Source organism: Echinops telfairi, unplaced genomic scaffold, assembly GCF_000313985.2.
Source record: "Echinops telfairi isolate 266 unplaced genomic scaffold, ASM31398v2 ScPeMD7_5;HRSCAF=22, whole genome shotgun sequence".
Classification (NCBI taxonomy): domain Eukaryota; kingdom Metazoa; phylum Chordata; class Mammalia; order Afrosoricida; family Tenrecidae; genus Echinops; species Echinops telfairi.
Window position 1 is genome coordinate 10,182,046 of NW_022103901.1, and position 19,081 is coordinate 10,201,126.

The following is a 19,081-nucleotide window of genomic DNA, read 5'->3' on the forward strand; positions in this document are numbered from 1 at the left end:
GTGGGCTTGTTGCTTCTGAGCTGGATGGCTGCTTGTTTACCTTCAAGCCTTTAAGACCCCAGATGTTTTATCTTTTGATAGCTGGGCGCTATCAGCTTTCTTCACCACATTTGCTTATGCACCCGCTTTGTCTTCGGCAATTGTGTCGGGAAGATGTGCATCATGAAATAACCAATTTAATAGAACAAAGTGTTCTTGCATTGAGGAAGTACTTGAGTGGAAGCCCAGTGTCCATCTGCTGCCTTAATACTAAACCTATAAATATAGGTACATAGATCTACTTCCCCACCATCCTATAGAAATATAGTTACATATGTACATGCCTGTATTTAGATCTCTATAAATGCCCTTTGCCTCCTAGTTCTTTTCTCGATTTCCATTTCCTTTCCACTTGTCCCACTATCATGCTCAGCCTTCATTTGGGTTTCAGTAATTTCTCTCGGTTACATTGCCCTTGATCAGTCCCTACCAGGCCTCTCACACCCTCCTTGCCACCGATTTGGATCACTTGTTGTTCCCTTGTTCCTGTGTTGGTCAACACCATGCCCTTTCCCCCACCTCCCCCTCCACCTCTCATGTCCCCCTGGAACCATCAGTCCTGTTGTTTTCTCCTCCAGACTGTTCATCCAGCCTATCTTATCTAGATAGACCTGCAGAGATAATAAGACAAAAGAAAACAAAACGACAATAACAACAAAAATACGAATGGTCAAAAAATAAAGAAACACCTTTACATAGTTCAAGGTCTATTTGTTGACCTCTAGGAGTGTGAGTCTGATGGGGTGCCACGCCCTGGCCCCAAAGTCTATCCTTTGCACTCCTTCAGTACCTCCTTGCTCTGCTCCCCCTGCTCCTCTGCTGCACACCCTTAGTGTTTTGCCTCCATGTGGTGGGGTCAGACTGGGCCTATCCCAACCCTGTCTCCAGTGTCGTCCCCCCTAGGGCCATGGGTCAGCAAAGGATATCATGTCTCATAGTGGGGCCAACCATATGCTCCACTCTGTGCATTGGCTGTTCCTGCTCTAATCTTCTGTATGGGTGGTGTTACCTTTTCTTGAAGTGGAATTAAACCATACACACAGTTGGAACAATAGCTAAATGAACTTTCAAAATCAGTTTTCAAAGGGTGGTACATTAAAAAAAAGGGTGGTACAGAGCTGACTCAAGAAAACTTCATTATACTGAGAGGAGGAAAGAAAAGGTATTTAGTCAAGAAAACAGATTTTTCTATGACAGAAACATCTGGCAAGATAGAAAGCAAGTTTGGTGATACTATGGGCTAATTTGTGTTTCTAGTGATGTCCTTCCTGAGATCCGTGCTATCTGTATGGAGGAGATCGGGTACTGGATGGAAAGCTACAGTACCTCCTTCCTCACTGACAGCTACTTAAAATACATTGGCTGGACCCTGCATGATAAGGTGGGAGTTGCCCATATCCCTTCCTACTGTTTCCCTCATCCTGTCCCCTGCTGGAGGATGGGTACAGGTGTTCCTGGACCTGCTGCCCCTTGAGTATTGAGGACATCCCCTCCTCCCCCTTCTCAATAGCACCGAGAAGTCCGGCTAAAGTGCCTGAAGGCTCTGAAAGTCTTGTACAGCAACCGGGACATGACTGTGCGCTTGGAGCTCTTCACCAACCGTTTCAAGGTGACACTGGGACAGTCTCCTTTGCTTGTCCTTTGCTTGGGTCTCCTCCTCTTCTGCTGCGTGGGTTTCCGTTTCTGCTCTTAGGTATAGCAGTACCTGCTGGTGTACTCTTTCCAGGAAACACTTAACTTCTAAGAGAACATGATGTTTTGGAATGGGAAGACTGGGATACTGACAGTGTTCTCCTTGCCGCAGGACCGGATGGTTTCCATGGTCATGGACAAAGAGTATGATGTGGCAGTGGAGGCCGTCAGACTACTAACACTTATCCTTCAGTAAGTCCCAGGAAGTGGGAGGCAACCGTTTTGGGCTTTTACCTTCTCAGCATTAAGGAGGCCCTACTGTAGTTGTATCCCTGCACCTGTTGAAGGTTGATGTTTACATGCAGGTGGGAAGGTACAAGTCGTTCCTGAGTAACAAGATCGCTAACTCTCTATACTCCATATTCATTGAACACTTCTTGATGAGTTATAGCCTCATTATTTTCATGTCTTTGGTTTCTAGCCACAGTTGTGCTAGAAGATTGTTATGCATATATCTACACACCCTTTTCTCCTGACAGAAACATGGAAGGGGTGCTGACAGACACAGACTGTGAAGCTATCTACCCTGTCGTATATGCCTCCAACCGAGCCCTGGCCTCTGCTGCAGGAGAATTTCTCTACTGGAAGTGAGTGGGATGATTTCTTCATTCCATTCATTTAGCCCAACCCTCCAAGTTTTCTCCCCCATCATCAGCTGCTTGTCTGCCAAAAGATTCCCCAAACCTCTTTGTAAAGTGTCATTTGGTGTCTCTCTTCCTTTCTCACTTCCTGAGGACTGTATTTAGCTCTGGACATCTTTTTCCTTTACCCCTCTTCATGGGACATTTGTCTCCCCCCATGGTGATCATTCCACTCCCAATGTCCTCCCATGCTGACCTTTCCTTCTGTTTATTCACCAGGCTCTTTTACCCTGAGTGTGGGATGAGAACAGTAGGGGGAAGAGAAAAACACCGAAGCCCACGCTCCCAGAGGACTTTCTTCCACCTTCTGCTGTCCTTCTTTGTGGAGAGTGAGGTGACTTACGGGCAGGAGGTGTCTGGGTGGTGTGCATCAGGTAGAGAAAGATGGGGTGGCATTCTGGGAGTTCTTGTCTCCTGTGAGAGGTCAGTGACTTCATGTATGCCGTGTCTTCTTCCACAGCTCCATAATCATGCTGCGTACTTAGTAGACAGCCTGTGGGACTGTGCAGGGTCTCAGCTGAAGGACTGGGAGAGTCTGACAAGCCTGCTGCTGGAGAAGGATCAGAGTGCGTGCCATATGGTAGTCTGGGGCAGTGGGGCTTGGCCTCCTGATAGGAAACCAGATGAGATGCTTTTCTTGACTGGTGAAGAGCCAGCATAGCTGCCTGGGACTAGGGGGAACATGGAAATAGAAGAGGGTTAATCTCACATTCTCTGTGTTTGACCCTCCTGCCATCCCAGGCCTGGGGGACGTTCAGGAAAGCACGCTGATAGAAATCCTGGTGTCCTGTGTTCGGCAAGCTTCTGAGAGCCACCCACCTGTTGGCCGAGTCACTGGGCGAAAGGTATGGCATAAGGGGGAAACTGCGTAGCTTAGGGATGCTAAAGTCACATAGACACTACCCATTCTTACCCTTAGGACTTGGGTTAGGGTACACCTTCTTTTGCCCCTAAAAGAAAGTCATTTCCCAAGAAAATCCTGAAGGGTGCTGCTGTGCTGAATTCTCTTTGCCTTTTTAGGTTATGAAGATCACACAAGGAGCGATAGATTTACACACACTCTTGATCTAGCACGGCTCCACATCTTCCTTCTTTCCCAACTCCAAATGACTCTCATTCCAGGGATTAACAGCTAAAGAACGTAAGGTCCAAGCTGATGACAAAGTGAAGCTGACCGAGCACCTGATCCCCCTGCTGCCCCAGCTGCTGGCCAAGGTAGTGCGCATATCCCACCCCTGCACCAGGGGCCGAGCGGGTAGAAGGAAAGACCTTAATGAAGAAGGGAAGTTGGAGTTCGCATTGCGATAGCTAATAAACATGTTCCGTTTTCCAAACACCACAGTTCTCCGCTGATGCAGAGAAAGTTGCTCCCTTGCTGCAGCTTCTCAACTACTTTGACCTTAACATCTACTGCACCAGGCGCTTGGAGAAGGTAGACAGGGAGGAGGATACATTTCTCCTGCCATGTTGCTTCTCTGGGATGGAGTGGGGTTCTAGCTGGTTCTCAGAAACCTTGGGTTCCAGAGAAATCAGTAAGCTTTTCTGTTGTTTGGCATCCTCCTCGTTAAGTTGCATGCTTTTAGCCCTCTTATCTCCCTCAGTATTCTCCCCACTCCACCCTCGTTCCAAAAGAGTTGTCCTCTCATCCTCTTCGACCTTCTCTCCCAGCACCTGGAGCTGCTTTTGCAGCAGCTCCAGGAGGTGGTGGCGAAGCATACAGAGCCAGCTGTGCTTGAGGCCGGAGCTCACGCTCTCTACCAGCTCTGTAAGCCTGAGTTCACCTTCTTCTGCCGGGTGGACTTTGCCCGCAGCCAACTGGTGGATCTGCTGACCGACCGCTTCCAGCAGGAACTTGAGGAGCTGCTGCATGTGGGTGCTACAGCTAAGTGATAGGACACCTCAAACTAGAGTGGGAGAGAGCCACAGAAGAGGACTCTCAGTACACAGGCTCCTGGGAAAGTCTGATGGTGGGCCTTCTTTCTTCCAGTCCTCCTTCGTAGATGAGGATGACGTGTATAGTCTGGCGGCCACTCTCAAGCGCCTCTCTGCCTTCTACAAGTGAGCGATTCCCTCTCCAGCTTCTAATGTGGTTACCGGAAACTTGGGAAGTTGATTCCTCACATTTTCTTCCTCTTTAACATACATCTGTTTCCTCTTGCCCCCCAAAGTGCTCATGACCTGACTCGCTGGGAGCTCTATGAACCATGCCACCAACTCCTCCAGAAAGCTGTGGATACTGGAGAGATTCCTCGCCAGGCAAGTAGACAAGTTGGAAACGAGGCAAAAGAAGCATTTTTAAGGACCTTGTGAACTAGGTGGCCAACTTGCCTGCGTGGGCCCAACCCCAAGGATATGGCATGGACAGAGGGAGGAAGATTTACAGTGATTTACGGACAGGGAGGAAGATTTACGGACAGGGAGGAAGATTTATAGTGGAGCTTTCTGGTCCAGTCATGGAAGGTGGACCTTTCTTCCCAGAGCCTGGAAATGGCTGTTCTTTCTGGTTCTGGGCATCAAGGATGCCCCTGGAGGATTCTAGGGAATTCAAATAAACTAGGGAGAAGTAGAACTTGTACCCATGATAGAAGCCTCTGGACATTGTCAGCAGCAGCAGTCCTTTTCTACCAGAAAAGGAATCCGCTCTTATATCTCATTTTTCTCTCTTCACTGCTTTCGTGTATCTGTCTGACAAGTTTTTCCTTTTTCCTTCCTCTTCTCCCTCCCCTTGCTCACACTTGGCTTTTCTAACCTTTTATTGTTCTCTTTGTTACAGGTGATCCTTCCAGCCTTGACTCTTGTCTATTTTAACATCCTCTGGACACTAACCCACATCTCTGAAGCAGATGTTTCCCAGGTGAATGTTGTTCTGAGCAGGGGAAGGAGAATAAAAGGCCTGTGTCTTCATCCCTCCCTCTGTCCACGGTGTCCACAGGATCAGTTGCTGAGTTTGAAGAACAAAGTGATGACCTACTGCGAGCTCTGCCAGAGCTTCCTCTCTGATGTAGACCCTGAGATCCAAGAGCAGGTGAGAGTTGACTGTGAGAGCAGGGAGGCAAGGATCCCTTTGAGGGGACCCCATTCAAAGAGGAAGTAGCTGTTTAATTTCTATCAACTACCCTTACGCATTCTTTTTCTCTCTCTCTCTCTTTCAACAGGCTTTTATCTTACTAAGTGATCTACTTCTCATCTTCAGCCCTCAGATGATTGTAGGGGGAGGCGATTTCCTGAGGCCCCTTGTCTTTATTCCTGGAGCCACTCTCCAGTCTGAACTAGCCAGCTTCCTCATGGACCACGTCTTCATCCAGCCTGGAAACCTGGGCAGTGGTACTTGGACGATGGCTTCATGTAGCCTGGGCCTCTGATAGGAGCTGGGGTGTGGGCCTGCCTCTGGAATATGGGGCAGGAGACAAGTCTGTGATTCTAATCTTTCCTTTCTGCTTGTGGTGGTCCAAGGGCCAGGTGATTCCCAAGAGGATCATTTACAGATCGAGCAGCTGCATAAGCGCCGCCGCCTCCTGGCTGGGTTCTGCAAGCTGTTGCTGTACGGGGTCCTGGAGATGGATGCAGCCTCGGATGTTTTCAAGCACTACAACAAGGTAGCGTGCACCTCTGGAGAAATAAAGGGGGAGGGGACCAAGTTGAGCCCAACGTGGTTTCAAACACTGCGTTGTTAGATGCTGCCTCGCACTGTCTCACAGTGACCCCTGTACAATAGAAAGACACACTGCCTGGTCCTGGGCCATCCTCACCACGGTTGTTAGGTTGGAGTCCACTCTTACAGCCAGTGGTCAGTCCATCTCATTGAGGCCCTTCCTGTTTTTTCCACTGAACCTCTACCTTACCGAGCATGATGTCCTTCCCAGGGACTAGTCCCTCCTGCTACCATGTCCAAAGTCCATGAGAAAAACACACCTCCTCGTTTCTAAGGAGCAAACCCTCTGGAACCTCTGGAAAGGAGGCTGGGCTCTCAAGTAGAAGAAGCAGTAGGGAAGAGCAGGGAGTTTAGACTGAAGGGACAGACAGAAGAGGTTTAGTGCTGGAGGTGGGGGTGCTGCTGTTAATAATAAGATTGCTATTCCTCTTATTCTTCCTGCAGCAGATAAGGAAGGCAGGCAGGCTTCAGGACTGAGTGGGACTGTGCACTGGCAGGCTTGCACTCTTCCAAGAATGGCCTCAGGGCAGATTTTTTTCCCTTCTTTTTAAACCTAAATTCTGATTTCTTTGGGGCTTAGCAGCTATGGGCTAGAGATGGGGTCTAGTTGAAGGTACTTTATGCTCAGAGCTGGTTGGCCCACCTCTGGCACTTCAGAACGACACAGGTTAGGATTGTGCAGGAGAGGAGCAAACCCTGGAAGCAGCTCTTTCCAGTGACTGTCAGGTCAGTCATTGCCTCTCCTCCACTCTCCCTCAGTTCTACAATGACTATGGCGACATTATCAAGGAAACCTTAACTAGAGCAAGACAGATTGACCGAAGCCATTGCTCCCGAATTCTGCTGCTGAGCCTCAAGCAGGTACTCCCTTTTCCCTAGAGTGCCTCAGCCCTATGCCATGCCCTCCCTATCAACCACAAGCTCTCCTGTCCACCCTCAACTGAAGTGTAGGAACTTTCTCTTTTACTTTGACTCTTGGTTTCTACACAGTAAGTGCTTTCACACCTAGAAAGTAACTTCTAACCAACTGTGGACTATCTACCCCAACCCCATAGAGATTTCACCGTCAATGAGAACATAAGAACACCAACAATGATATGATAGGCCGTCTGGCATGTTCTTCCTCCCGCTGTTTCACAGTACTATTGCTATTTGTGCTTTTTAGCATCAGCAGGGATCAGGGATGGGACAACATCTTGGGAGGAAAGAAGAAGGAAAAAATCATGGGTTGCATTTTTGTATTCCTGGGCAAGAAAAGGAATGCTGTGCATTTATTTTTACTTTGTTCTTCCCTTTCCAAATGGACCACGTCTTCTGGACACAGTTGTACACAGAACTGCTGCAGGAACAGGGCCCCCAAGGCCTGAGTGAGCATTCAGCCTTCATTGAGATGAGGGATCTGGCCAGGAGGTTTGCCTTGAGCTTTGGACCCCAACAGCTACAGAACCGTGACCTTGTGGTCATGCTACACAAGTAAGGAAGGATTGGCTGGAAGTCCAGCTACTGGACTAAGTCTTGGGGCTCACCGAGGCTGTGTAGAGAGAGCTGGGAAGGCAGGATAATCAAGAGGTAGACATTGGGGTGGCTGTACACTGAGAAGCTAGCTGAGAGGAGGATGTCCGTGGGTTGTGTTCCTGGCCCCTGGGAGGGAAAGAGGAAGGGACTACCTTCCACAAATAGTTCTGTCTATCCAGGGAAGGTATCAAGTTCTCCTTGTCTGAGCTTCCTCCCGAGGGCTCCTCCAGTCAGCCCGCAAACTTGGCGTTCCTGGAACTGCTTTCAGAATTCTCCCCCCGGCTCTTCCATCAGGACAAGCAGCTGCTGTGAGTTAGTGCCAGTGGGGGAATAGGGGTGTGAATTAAGGAAGATGGATGGGAAAAGCCCAGTGGCCACTTCAACCACTTTGTCTCCCTCCTTCTTTAGCCTGTCTTACCTGGAAAAGTGTCTGCAGCGTATCCCCCAAGCAGCTGGCCGTGCCTGGGCTCCAGTCACCACTTACTGCCACTCACTTAACCCTCTGGAGAACACAGCTGAGGCCAGCCCTCAGGGCTACCCCCGCTCCAAGAAGAGGCGTGTTGAAGGTAGAGTGTGAGTGAGTGAGTGAGTGTGTGTGTGTGAATGTGTGTGTGTGTGTGTTTTGCACTTGAGAGAATACCAGAGGGGGCAGCCAGACAAAGGCCATGAGGAGTGGCTGACGTGGTTAAGGAACAAACAGCAAAGGGGGCCAGTGTGGCCATACACAGGCCTGAAGGAGAATGTATAGGATGGGGCCAAAAAGGTAACAGGAGCCCAGAGTATTTACAGACTACAGCTTCTACTCTGAATGAAAGGAGAAAACAGCATTTTGAGCCTTGTTTTAAAAAGAGCCTGTGGCTGATATACTTAGAATTGACGGAGATAGAAGCAAGGAAGCCAGTGCGGAGGCTCTGTTAGGTCTCTCGTGGGAGAAATATCTCTGCCCTTTGCTTCGTGTGAAAAAGAATTCACGCCAAAGTCTGGTTTGTGATCCAAGTGAATTTTTTAATAAAAGATAGAACCAGTTTCAGGCATTAGAGTAAATAGAACACAAGCCTGAAAGAGTCAGGCACAGCTGCGCGGGACTGTGGCCTGGCCGTGTCAGAGCCGCTGGGATAGAGCGTGGGTAGTCTCAAATTTCTGGCTTTTTCAGGCGCACTCCCCCCCCCCCCCTTGTGAGGTGTGGTCGACGGTACTGTTTGGCTCCATTGGCTGAATTAAGCCCAACTGGCCTAGATGGGGTCCCACCCAGGTGTACTGGCTTCCGGTCTCAAAGACCTGAATGTGTGCATGCCCTCTATCTTTAAGCAGTTTCCAACTTCCTGTAAGGGGGAGGGAGGCCTTGGCATGTAGAGGGACAACCCCTAGTGCTGCCTCTAGCTACCAGCCAGCTCTTGTAGGTGTTGGCAGTTGATAGTGGTTTCAAGTAAGGAGGCAGAGATGGTGAGAAGTATCCAAATGCTGATGTACTGAAAGGATTTTCTGGCAAACCGAGTGTAGCTGTAAGCCTCCCAGGGATTTTGGCTTGACCATTTCAAGGAGGGAGGAGTCATCTCAAAACCTGCTTTTCAATAAGATGACGACTAAGAATTGGATACCGGATTTGTATTATACAATAGAGGTGATCAGGGCAAAAGGCAAGCACACTTTAGGTTGCAGCCACAGTGTGGAGAGTATTTAAATGAAAGAAAAAATTTCATCTTCTGTACAGGATAGTAAACTTCATTTGGCTTTTGAACAGGGGTTAATACATTGAAAAGAGTAATTTAAGATTAATCTGGTGGCAAATTGAGAAGAAATCGAAAGTAAAATATGAGTTAATATTGTTTTCTGTCAGACTGTTCTCATCCGGGCCACAATAAATGGACCCTGAAATGATGAGAGAAAAATATGAACCAGAAGTTCAAATTACTAAAAACAAATAAACAGGAAACAGACCTATGGGACTGTTTGAGTCTGGAGGAGGACTCCCTGCGACGATTGCCCCGAGACACTCTTCAGACCTTCAGCTGAACACCCCTGAGGCCACCTGTAGCTAATAACAAATTGGTTCAAAGAACATGGGTATCACTTTAAGCAGTGTGTACCTTTAAAACCACCCAGACGAGATTAGGAAAGCAATGTGCACCTTTTCACTATCAAGGGCACAGAGGAAAGGGATTTTACACCTTTTCAAAGTACACTCTGTTGTTACAAACACAAGAAAGTTTGCACTCCAGCTTGTGAAAAAACATGCACACTTTTTCTCATTCAAGCAGGGTATATTAAGACAGTTTTATACATGTTATAAATTAGCATTTCCTTTTATTATAAGGAGAAATTTCTCAGTGCATCCCGGGAACGAGACCACAATATGCAATTTCTCCTTTTCAAGTGCATGAAGCCAAAAAGCGTGTCACGCCTGTGTTACGAGGAGAGGGAAATTCCCAGTACAGCCCTGAGTGAGAAAACAATGTACTATTTCTTTCATTCAAGAACACAGATTCAACACTTGCACCAATCTACACAGATACCATGAAAAATTCTTCTTTATTTTATGTAATTGAATGCAGGAAGCTGCACATTGTTTTCCCATTCACGGAATATACTATGGCGTTTCCCATGTTTGTAATGGGGGAAGTTCCGTTAAGAATGTGTGAAACTTGCCCGGACCTGGCTGAGCAGGAGGCGCCATCATGGGAGTTGACATCCGCCACAACAAGGACCGAAAGGTTCGTCGCAAGGAACCCAAGAGCCAGGACATCTACCTGCGCCTCCTGGTCAAGCTATACAGGTTTCTGGCCCGGCGGACCAACTCCACCTTCAACCAGGTTGTGCTGAAGAGACTGTTCATGAGCCGCACCACCCGGCCGCCCCTGTCGCTCTCTCTCGGATGATCCGGAAGATGAAGCTTCCTGGCCGAGAAAACAAGACAGCCGTGGTCATGGGGACCATAATGGATGACGTGCGGATGCAAGAGGTGCCCAAGCTGAAGGCGTGTGCCCTACGAGTGAGCAGCTGGGCCAGGAGCCGCATCCTCAAGGCTGGGGGCAAGATCCTCACCTTTGACCAGCTAGCCCTGGACTCCCCCAAGGGCTGTGGCACTGTCCTGCTGTCTGGTCCACGCAAGGGCCGCGAGGTATACAGGCATTTCGGCAAGGCACCAGGGACACCCCACAGTCACACCAAACCCTATGTTCACTCCAAGGGCCGGAAGTTCGAGCGAGCCAGAGGCCAATGTGCCAGCCGAGGCTACAAAAACTAACCCCAGATCCCGTTCTGTTATTAAAACATTTTGGATGTTCACTGCAAAAAAAAAAAAAAGAATGTGTGAAACTCTGACATTCCTAGGGCACAAAATCACCCAGATGAGACCACAAGTGGTCACGGGTTACTTTAAATCACAAACTAGAAGGTGAAAGGGCAGGGAAATGAATGAGGTTCTTGAAAACAGAATCAGAACAGAATACTGAGAACTTTGACACATTGTGAAGTGAACCACTGTCACTGGACAACTTGTGTCGAAAGTTTCGAATAGGAACTACAACAGCTCTGTGAACCTTCATCAAAAACACCGTAAAATAGTATTTTAAAGAAGAAGCTGACATCATAGTTTACAGTAATGTCTGATAATGAATACCGTGGCCAGGACGGAGTGGAAGGGCTGGTTGTACCTGGTCTTGAGAGAACTAATACGGTTACTAGTTAAATCGGGTGGAGTGGGAAGAAGGGACACTGGTATGGAGCATGAAGTACTGAAGTCTGGAAAGAAGCCAGTTTTCTAAAGGTAATCATAGTCCTTGACGAATCCATTCAAAGCAACACACGTATCCAAAGTGGAGATATCAAACAGTCTACTAAGACGAGGCTCTAAAATGCAGCCAGTTGTGCTCAGCCTTTTGTGGAAGTCACTCAGAGGAGAGCTAGGTGGTGAAACACAAAGCTGGCTAGCACCTTTCCACACCTGTCTCAGCCCTGAGCCCAAGCTCCCGAAGGTTAGTACTGGAGCACTGCCATCTGGTGGGAGCCCAGTTTTCACCTTGGGTGTGCCAACTCACAAGTATGGCTCTTCTCTGTTTTGCACGAGCCCGCAAACCAGTAACAACTCATTTTTAGGTTATTGTTTTTCATGTACAAAATGGCCACAAAGGAAGGGGAATGGGGGAATGCATATTTATAATCAACAGCATTAATACTACATTTGAAAATTGTACTACAAGTATTTTCTCAGACATCTGTGGATTCTCTCTCTTCTCTACTTTCTTGGCTCTCTGGAGAAGACCCGAAAAACAATCAAGTTGCTGGCCTTGTAGGGCAAGGTAGACCTGCCCTGTCGGGTTTCCTACTGTCGTCTTCATAGGAGCCGACTGCTACATTTTTCTCTGAGTTGCGGCTGGTGGGTTTAACCTTACCCGATGCTTAAGCGCTGGTGCCAGCAGGGCTCTGGGCTCTGGAGGACAGAGAAGTTCTTAAGCACTTGGAGCAGCAGCTCCTCCACTGAACTCGTCACATCAAGAGTTAGAGACATTGCAATCACCTTTAGATTTACTTTTCTGGAAGGCAGCTGTGCTCACCACTATACCACCAGTGCTACACTCTCATTTTTCTGTTCCTCCTTGTCCCTCAACTTTCCACCTTAACTTTTGGATACAAAACTGTATTGAAACTTGAAGCTTTTTCTCACCGGGAATCACTTCAGTGGATAGACTTACCATATATACTCGTGTATAAGCCGAGTTTTTCAGCACATTTTTAATTTAGTTTTTGCGGTTAAATTAGGCGCCTCGACTGATATTCGGGTTGGCTTATACTTGAGTATATACGGTACATGTTTTCCTTGATGAACTCAGATCAAGATCCCTTCCTACATCTCAATCTTCGGGAATCCACTGTTTGTCTTGAAATATGTTTATATCGCTTTCCTTCCCGCCCCCCCCCCCCCCCCCCAAGCTGTATAGTAAACTTCTTCTCCAAGGCTTAGATGATGATTCTGTAAGCCTTTTATAGCACAAAGGGCATTGCTTTAGCTTTCTCTCACTTTTGAATCATCACAGAATGAAGTCATAGAGATTTTTAGTTCTTTCTTAATGTTCCCTTAAACCCTGGAAGCTCTTTTAACAAAAGAAATATCTTGTCTGCAGTTAACGTGCACATCTTGTTCTCTGCAGGCCGCTCCAGGCTCAAAGGAGATGACGCCTTTCCCATCCAAGAAGAAAGCCTACAGCTAAACAGCGTTCTACCCACGCCCACCCTCACCTCCACAGCCGTGAAGAGCAAGCAGCCCCTAGAGGGCTTAGAAGAAGTAGAAGAGCAGGGCTCAAGATCGGAGCGCATCCAAGGGTGAGGGCCAAGGAAATAACAGGATCTCTGATTCCCCAGTTCAGTGTCTTATCATTGCACCTTTCCATTTTGGCCCTGCTGCCCTACTATAGCATTCTCTCCCATTCACTAGTTTTCCTTGATCCTTTTCTTTCAAAGTTAAGGTTTCTTTCTCTCCACCCTAAGCTTGCCATCACTCATCCGTCAGTTTGTTGTATTCTGGTGGCATATATGTTGTAATGCTGGAAGCTGTGTCACCGGTATTTCAAATACCAGCAAGGTCACTTGTGGTGAACAGGTTTCAGCAGAGCTTCCAGACTAAACCTGGGCAAAAGGAATAGTCTGTCCATTTAAAAGGTATTTGCCACTGGAAATTTTCTAACTAGCAACAGAACGTTATCTGATACAGTTCCCCATTAACCCCAGAAAGTTATATAAGACACCAAGACAGGAGAAGAGCTACCCTCCTCAAAGTAGAGTTGACCTTGATGTGGATGGGTGAAATAAAGCTCTACAGACCTTCCTTGGCTGATTGGGCCTGACTCAAAACAAGAAACAGGTTGTAAACATCCAGTGATAATCAGAATGTAAGATGTCCAATGGATGAGTGTGAGAAGATTGGAAGTTGTAGAAAATAGAATGCATAAAGATTAATAACCTAGGCATTAATGAGCTAAAATGGACTAGTTTGGTCATTTTGAGTGTTGGACAATCATGTTTTACTATGACCAAAAAAACAAACTCGCTGCCATCGAGTCAATGCTGACCCAGGACCCCCTGGGAGCTTCTGAGACTATCACTGTTTACAGGAGAAAGCCCAGTCTTCCACAAAGCTGCTGGTGGTTTTAAACTGCCTACCAATCAGACTGAAACCCAACCAATAGCCACTACACAAGGGCTTCTTTTTCACTCTGATGGAATCACGACTTCAAGGTGAATGGCATCACATTCATCACAGAAAGAACACGTGAAGCTGTATCTTGAAGTCCAAGGCTATGATAGGTTAATATCTGTATGCCTACAAAGAAGTCCAGGTAAGAAAACATTATTCAAATCTATGCAATAATCACTAAAGCTAGTGATGAAGAAAGTGAAGAATCCTACCAACGTCTTCAGCCTGGACAACTGACCTCGGGACAGAAATGATGCCAGAGATTGCATGAGGAGTTCTGCAAGACCAACGACTTACTCATTGGAAACACCTTTTTTCCCCAACAACTTAAATGGTTACTGAGTTACTATACTCAATTAATATGACTCTCCAGCCATAATCCTTTATGTGATATGTTCTAATTCTACACTTCATAATCCTTGTAGCTGGATTCTCATTTTGGAGAGCATTATCTGATGAGATGAAGATCTGACTTAATAGAGGGTGTGAATCAGACCAGAATGGGCATCCTGGTTGCTGTTCCTGACAATGGATCCTAAGCTACAGCTGAGAGGAGAAAGAGAACTTTTAGGGAGTGGCCTAGGGAAAAGCCAGACTGATTAAGATTAGTGGGAGGTCAGTGTCTACTGGAAACCATGCCAGAGGTCCCAGGTCATAAATAAGATATAGTCCAGGAGGTGGAGAATAGCTTATTATAGTTGGGTGAACCCTCATCAGTCTTTCCCTGCATGCATGGGTCTCGTAAGAAGGCCAGGGAAGGTACTTATAGGATTTGCCTGTGAGTAATTTTGAGCAAGATTCCCTGCACTGCCCTCCTGCTACATATATAAAATGAGCCTCCTGAGAAGCAGGGGTGTGATCTCATCACTGGCAAAAGCCAGGAGCGGAGTTGGTCCTTTCACTCCAGCACCTGACTCACCCCTGCCTTACCTCAGGTTTTGTACTGCACTGCACCCACCGTTTCTTGTTGAACTTCCGTGAGTTCTGTGGAATGCTGCACCAACCCGCAGAACCTAGAGATGTGAGGGAGAGTACTCAAGGGAGGAGTCGAGGGAAATAGAGCAGATGATCATCTTGCAAATGGACTTTGGAGACTTTTTCCGTCTTTACCTCCTCGGGACGTGTTTGGTGTTTTTGCAAAAGAAATTTTTTACCACAATGACTATATATGTGGGCCTTGCCAGATAGATGGAATACAAAAAAGTCAGATTGACTACAACTATGCAGAAAAACTATGTGGATCATAAAGAACTATGGATAGCCTTAAAAAGCATGGGAATTCCAGAACACTTCATTGGATCTGTACATTGTTCAAGAGACAGTTGTGTGAACAGAATAAAGGAATATTGCCTGGTTTAAAGTCAGGAAAGACATATGTCAGGGTTGTATCTTCTCACCGTACTTGTTCAGTCCGTATGTTGAACAAATGATCAGAGAAACTCAAATTACCATATATACTCCAGTTTAAGCCGACCCAAATATTTGCCGAGGCATCTAATTTTACCACAAAAACTGCATTAAAAATGTACTGAAAAACTCAGGTTATACTCAAGTATATCCATGGGTCCTCAAACTTTTTAAACAGGGTACTAGTTCACTGTCCCTCAGACCTGTTGGAGGGCCAGACTATAGTTAAAAAAAATTATGAACAAATTCCTATGCACACTGCACATACCTTATTTTGAAGTAAAAAAGCAAATGGGGCAAAAAACACCCGGCAGGCCGGATAAATGTCCTTGGCGGGCCACAGTTTGAGGATGCCTGATACACGGTACATGTAGAAGAATGCTACATCAGAATGGAGGAAGGCTTATGAACAACCTGCAGTCTGCAGATTGCCTTGCTTGCTGAAATCAAGGAGAACTGGAAGCACTTGTTGGTGGAAAAGCAAAGACTAGTATGGATTATAACTCAATGTAAATAAAACCCAAATCCTCACAATTAGACCAATAGACATCTTGGTAAACAGAGAAAAGACTGAAGTTGTCAAGAATTTTGTCTTGCTCGGGAAGCCACTGCATAACACCTCCTCAAAGTGTTAAAAGAGGTAGCTGTCACTTTGAGGACTAAAATGTATCCAACTCAAGTGCCTTATATCCACGGGGAAGCTGGACACTGAATAAGGAAGACCGCGGACGAATGGATGCCTTCAAATAATGGTGTTGGTAAAGATTACTGAAAATACTATAGGCTGCCAGAAGAACAAACCAATCTGTCTTCAAAGAAAAACAGCCCAAATGCCCCCTGAAAACCAGCATGATGAGAGTGCTGGGTGTATTATCAGAAGAGGCCAGCTCCTGGGAAAGAGCACCCTGCCTGGTCAGGGGTCAGCGACAGCAAGGAAACCCTGGCTGCAGCGGTGGGCTCGAACAGAGCAGGGATGTGGGTGGTGCAGGACGCGGCAGCGTGGGGTTCTGTTGCACACGGGGCTGCTAGGACTCCGAATGGACCTGACATCATCTTAACACCTCTGAGCTTTCCTCCGCGTATGCACTGACCACTTTAGCTCTTTCAACCCCTTGCTCATTCCCTGTCACTGATCTCACTTCATTGTCAACAGCCCCCACTTTTCAGACACCGAGAAGCTGGTGTTTGCACGGGCACAGCGTTTCCGCACTCCACACGACTCTTCCGGCCCTGGTCTAGGCGCTCGACTGACGCGGTGAGCTTTCCTGTCGTCTAGCTTCATGCTGCCATGAGGGAATTCTCCCCTTATCCAGTACATCTATGCTAGTGATTGTGGGGGCTTGTTCTAATCACAGAACACTCACTCTATTTCTAGATTTAGGTGGGACCGTGGTGTGTATATAGGGGTACAAGTAGAGAGAGCTGCTGTAGTTAAACACGAGTGAGGTGCCGCGAGGAGCTCTCAGGAATCTTGAAAGCATTGTTTGAAACGCTCTGCTCTTGCTACTGACATCAGACTCAGCCTGATGGAAGAGGAGGAAGACGACGACGAAGAAGAAGGAGGGCTAGTGATTGAAGAGGACTCAAGTGAAGAATGGCAAGACACAGATAAGGTGAGAAGGCCCCGCCTCCCTCTTCCTCCTCCTCGAGTGGGATGCATGTAAGACAAAGAAGGTACACCGAGTCTTCTGGCAGTCTGGGGCTGCCCTGGTGTCCAAAAGCCGCTAGGTTTTTTTTGTTTGTTTGTTTTTTGTTTTACGAATCCGAGTAAAGGAGAGATGTTTATAAGTTGCGTTGAACTTTGCTAAAAGAGCATTGTTACCTCTCTCTAAGCTCCTGAGATTGGGAGGTTGAAAGTCACCTCACCCTCCATTGCAGATGGTTCAGTCAGTTTCTTCATTTCATGCAAACACACATTCTCCCCTTGCCTCCTTGCTTCCCCTGGCAGAAGTGCCACCCAATTTGGTACAAAGCATAGAATTTGGATTTAACCAGTTGTTAGCTTTGTCAAGTTAGCGACTTAATGCTACTTGACTTCCATTTCATCATACACAGGGACTTAAGAAAGCTAAGGAAAAATAGAATTTAGAGATAATGGAACCTTTCCATGAAAATGTTGAAGCCCCCTTATATGTGAAATGGAGCTTTGGATACAAAATAGTACAAGGGAAAGCACCTTACAAACTGAGACACCAAAAAAACCAAACTCACTGCCATCAAGGCAGTTCTGACTCAGCGACCCTGCAGGGCAGAGTAGAACTGTCCAGGCGTGTTTCTGAGACTGTCACTGGGAGAGTCTCCATGAATGTCAGTGGGTACTGTTGTTATTCACCTGCTCCCTGCTCCTCGTTTGAGAGGGAGGGTGGAACAGGGCAGGGGAATGGAGCGCTTGTGCTCAGAAGGAAACGACTAAACAATGACATGTTCAAACCAGGCCTCCTGAAATATCCTTTCCTAAACTTCTCATTTGCTACTAATGACAACAACAGCTCATTAAAGGGGCTTGGTCTGGGCAGAACAAGAGAAAAGGTTAACTTCTGTAAACCTGAGAGGCTGTAGCTGGTCCTTGCTCCCTGCCTGTGCTGCAGGTACCTGCCGTGGCCCTCTCCTGTTGTAATCATGAGGGTGAAAGGGGAGTTTAGGTAATGTTTTGGATGCAATGGGAGTGGAAAAAGACCTTTCTGGCATTTTATCCCATTCTGTGTAGCAACCAAGTAACTACTCTTCCCCTGGTAAACACCAGCTGGACCTCTTAGATTCCACGGAGCTGAATATTGAGGCAAGTATCAAAACATTGTGGAAGGCGTGTCACAAGGGGCTGTATACCATTGGGAAGTGTTGGCAGGCAACTCGAGAGAGCTGGCAATCAGCAGCAGGGCTGGGGGCGGCGGGAGAAATGGTCATCTGGAGGACCACACCGTCTTCTGTCTGCCATTAGTCTGTGGGTCGTGTCTGTATGTTTTCTTCCCGTCTTTCCCATTACAGGATTTCTGACACGAGTTTGTGCCCCTGCCCACCTCTACTCTCCACCCCACTGCCATGACCACTTGGAAAAGGCAAATGTGAAAGCAGCACAACGAACCATTCCTTCTCGATCCCGACCGTTCTCTGATGGCCTCAGAGAAGCCTTGGCAGCCCTCACCCTTCCTCCTGCAGCGTGGCCTTGACCCAGCAGAGTAACCATTTCCCGCTGTTTGGGAGTATTGTGGGTGGGGGGTTTACCTCAGTGTGTAGAGAGGGACACTGACTCCATGTGCTTAATGAAGAAACCATAGTTTTTTAATACTTTTGGAATATCTTTCCCAGCCTTTTTTGTGCCCTAATTGACTATCTCAATAAACACGTTTGACTCACCTGGTTCCCAGTAACTGAGATTGTTAAGACGATAGAGGTCAAGTTCTTTGTCTGCTGACCCAGTGTACAGATACTCTCCCCACAGAACTTCTGTGTACAGGCTGTAAAGGACATATGCTTAGAAATTGGGAGAGTTTGAGTGAAGCAGAGGAGTTAGGGAGAGATGGGCTGCACTTAAATAGTTTATTTAGTTGTGCCAGTTTAGGCCCAAGTGAGGGAAGGCACTTGTGGGATAGGTAGGAGCATGGAGGAGGCAACTTACAAAGTACATGCCTTACTGTGTTTAGGCCAGGCCAATCTATGCCTCATCTCAAAGATCTTGTCATATTAATAATTCATAGAACTAGACGATCTGTAGGTTAGGGGGAAACGTAGAAGTTGTACTAAATGTCCAAACCCAAATCTTTGACACCTACTTCTTTTTTTAAATCATTTTATTGGGGGCTCACACAGCTCTTACCACAATACATGCATGCATCCATTGTGTCAAGCACATTTGTACATTTATTGCCATCTTAATCTTTGCCTTCCTCCATCTAACTCGTCACAAAGTCAAGTTGTCCCCAGGACGTCTCCCTTAACTAAGTTTTA

General features: G+C 47.0%; 1 protein-coding gene and 1 pseudogene across 2 annotated transcripts in view; both read left to right on the top strand.

The window, feature by feature from the left end:
• Positions 1-18,489, top strand: part of STAG3 (stromal antigen 3) — a 33,346-nt gene extending 14,857 nt beyond the window's left edge. The window contains exons 9-32 of one of the 2 annotated variants that reach the window (XM_045284362.1): positions 1,297-1,420; positions 1,550-1,648; positions 1,844-1,923; positions 2,211-2,318; positions 2,592-2,706; positions 2,833-2,938; positions 3,114-3,217; positions 3,495-3,587; positions 3,715-3,804; positions 4,041-4,241; positions 4,360-4,430; positions 4,541-4,628; positions 5,146-5,226; positions 5,305-5,397; positions 5,528-5,696; positions 5,826-5,968; positions 6,784-6,885; positions 7,349-7,497; positions 7,719-7,847; positions 7,948-8,105; positions 12,687-12,858; positions 16,290-16,391; positions 16,653-16,749; positions 18,122-18,489. In XM_045284362.1, coding sequence (XP_045140297.1) covers positions 1,297-1,420; positions 1,550-1,648; positions 1,844-1,923; positions 2,211-2,318; positions 2,592-2,706; positions 2,833-2,938; positions 3,114-3,217; positions 3,495-3,587; positions 3,715-3,804; positions 4,041-4,241; positions 4,360-4,430; positions 4,541-4,628; positions 5,146-5,226; positions 5,305-5,397; positions 5,528-5,696; positions 5,826-5,968; positions 6,784-6,885; positions 7,349-7,497; positions 7,719-7,847; positions 7,948-8,105; positions 12,687-12,858; positions 16,290-16,391; positions 16,653-16,749; positions 18,122-18,130 — 2,683 coding nt within the window. In that variant the 3' untranslated portion in view covers positions 18,131-18,489. Of the gene's footprint in view, positions 1-1,296; positions 1,421-1,549; positions 1,649-1,843; positions 1,924-2,210; positions 2,319-2,591; positions 2,707-2,832; positions 2,939-3,113; positions 3,218-3,494; positions 3,588-3,714; positions 3,805-4,040; positions 4,242-4,359; positions 4,431-4,540; positions 4,629-5,145; positions 5,227-5,304; positions 5,398-5,527; positions 5,697-5,825; positions 5,969-6,783; positions 6,886-7,348; positions 7,498-7,718; positions 7,848-7,947; positions 8,106-12,686; positions 12,859-16,289; positions 16,392-16,652; positions 16,750-17,843; positions 17,916-18,121 lie in introns of both variants that reach the window. The other variant, XM_045284365.1, reaches the window with a different exon arrangement.
• On the top strand, positions 10,195-10,819 carry LOC101645310 (annotated as a pseudogene).
• Positions 18,490-19,081: the final 592 nt, after the last annotated feature.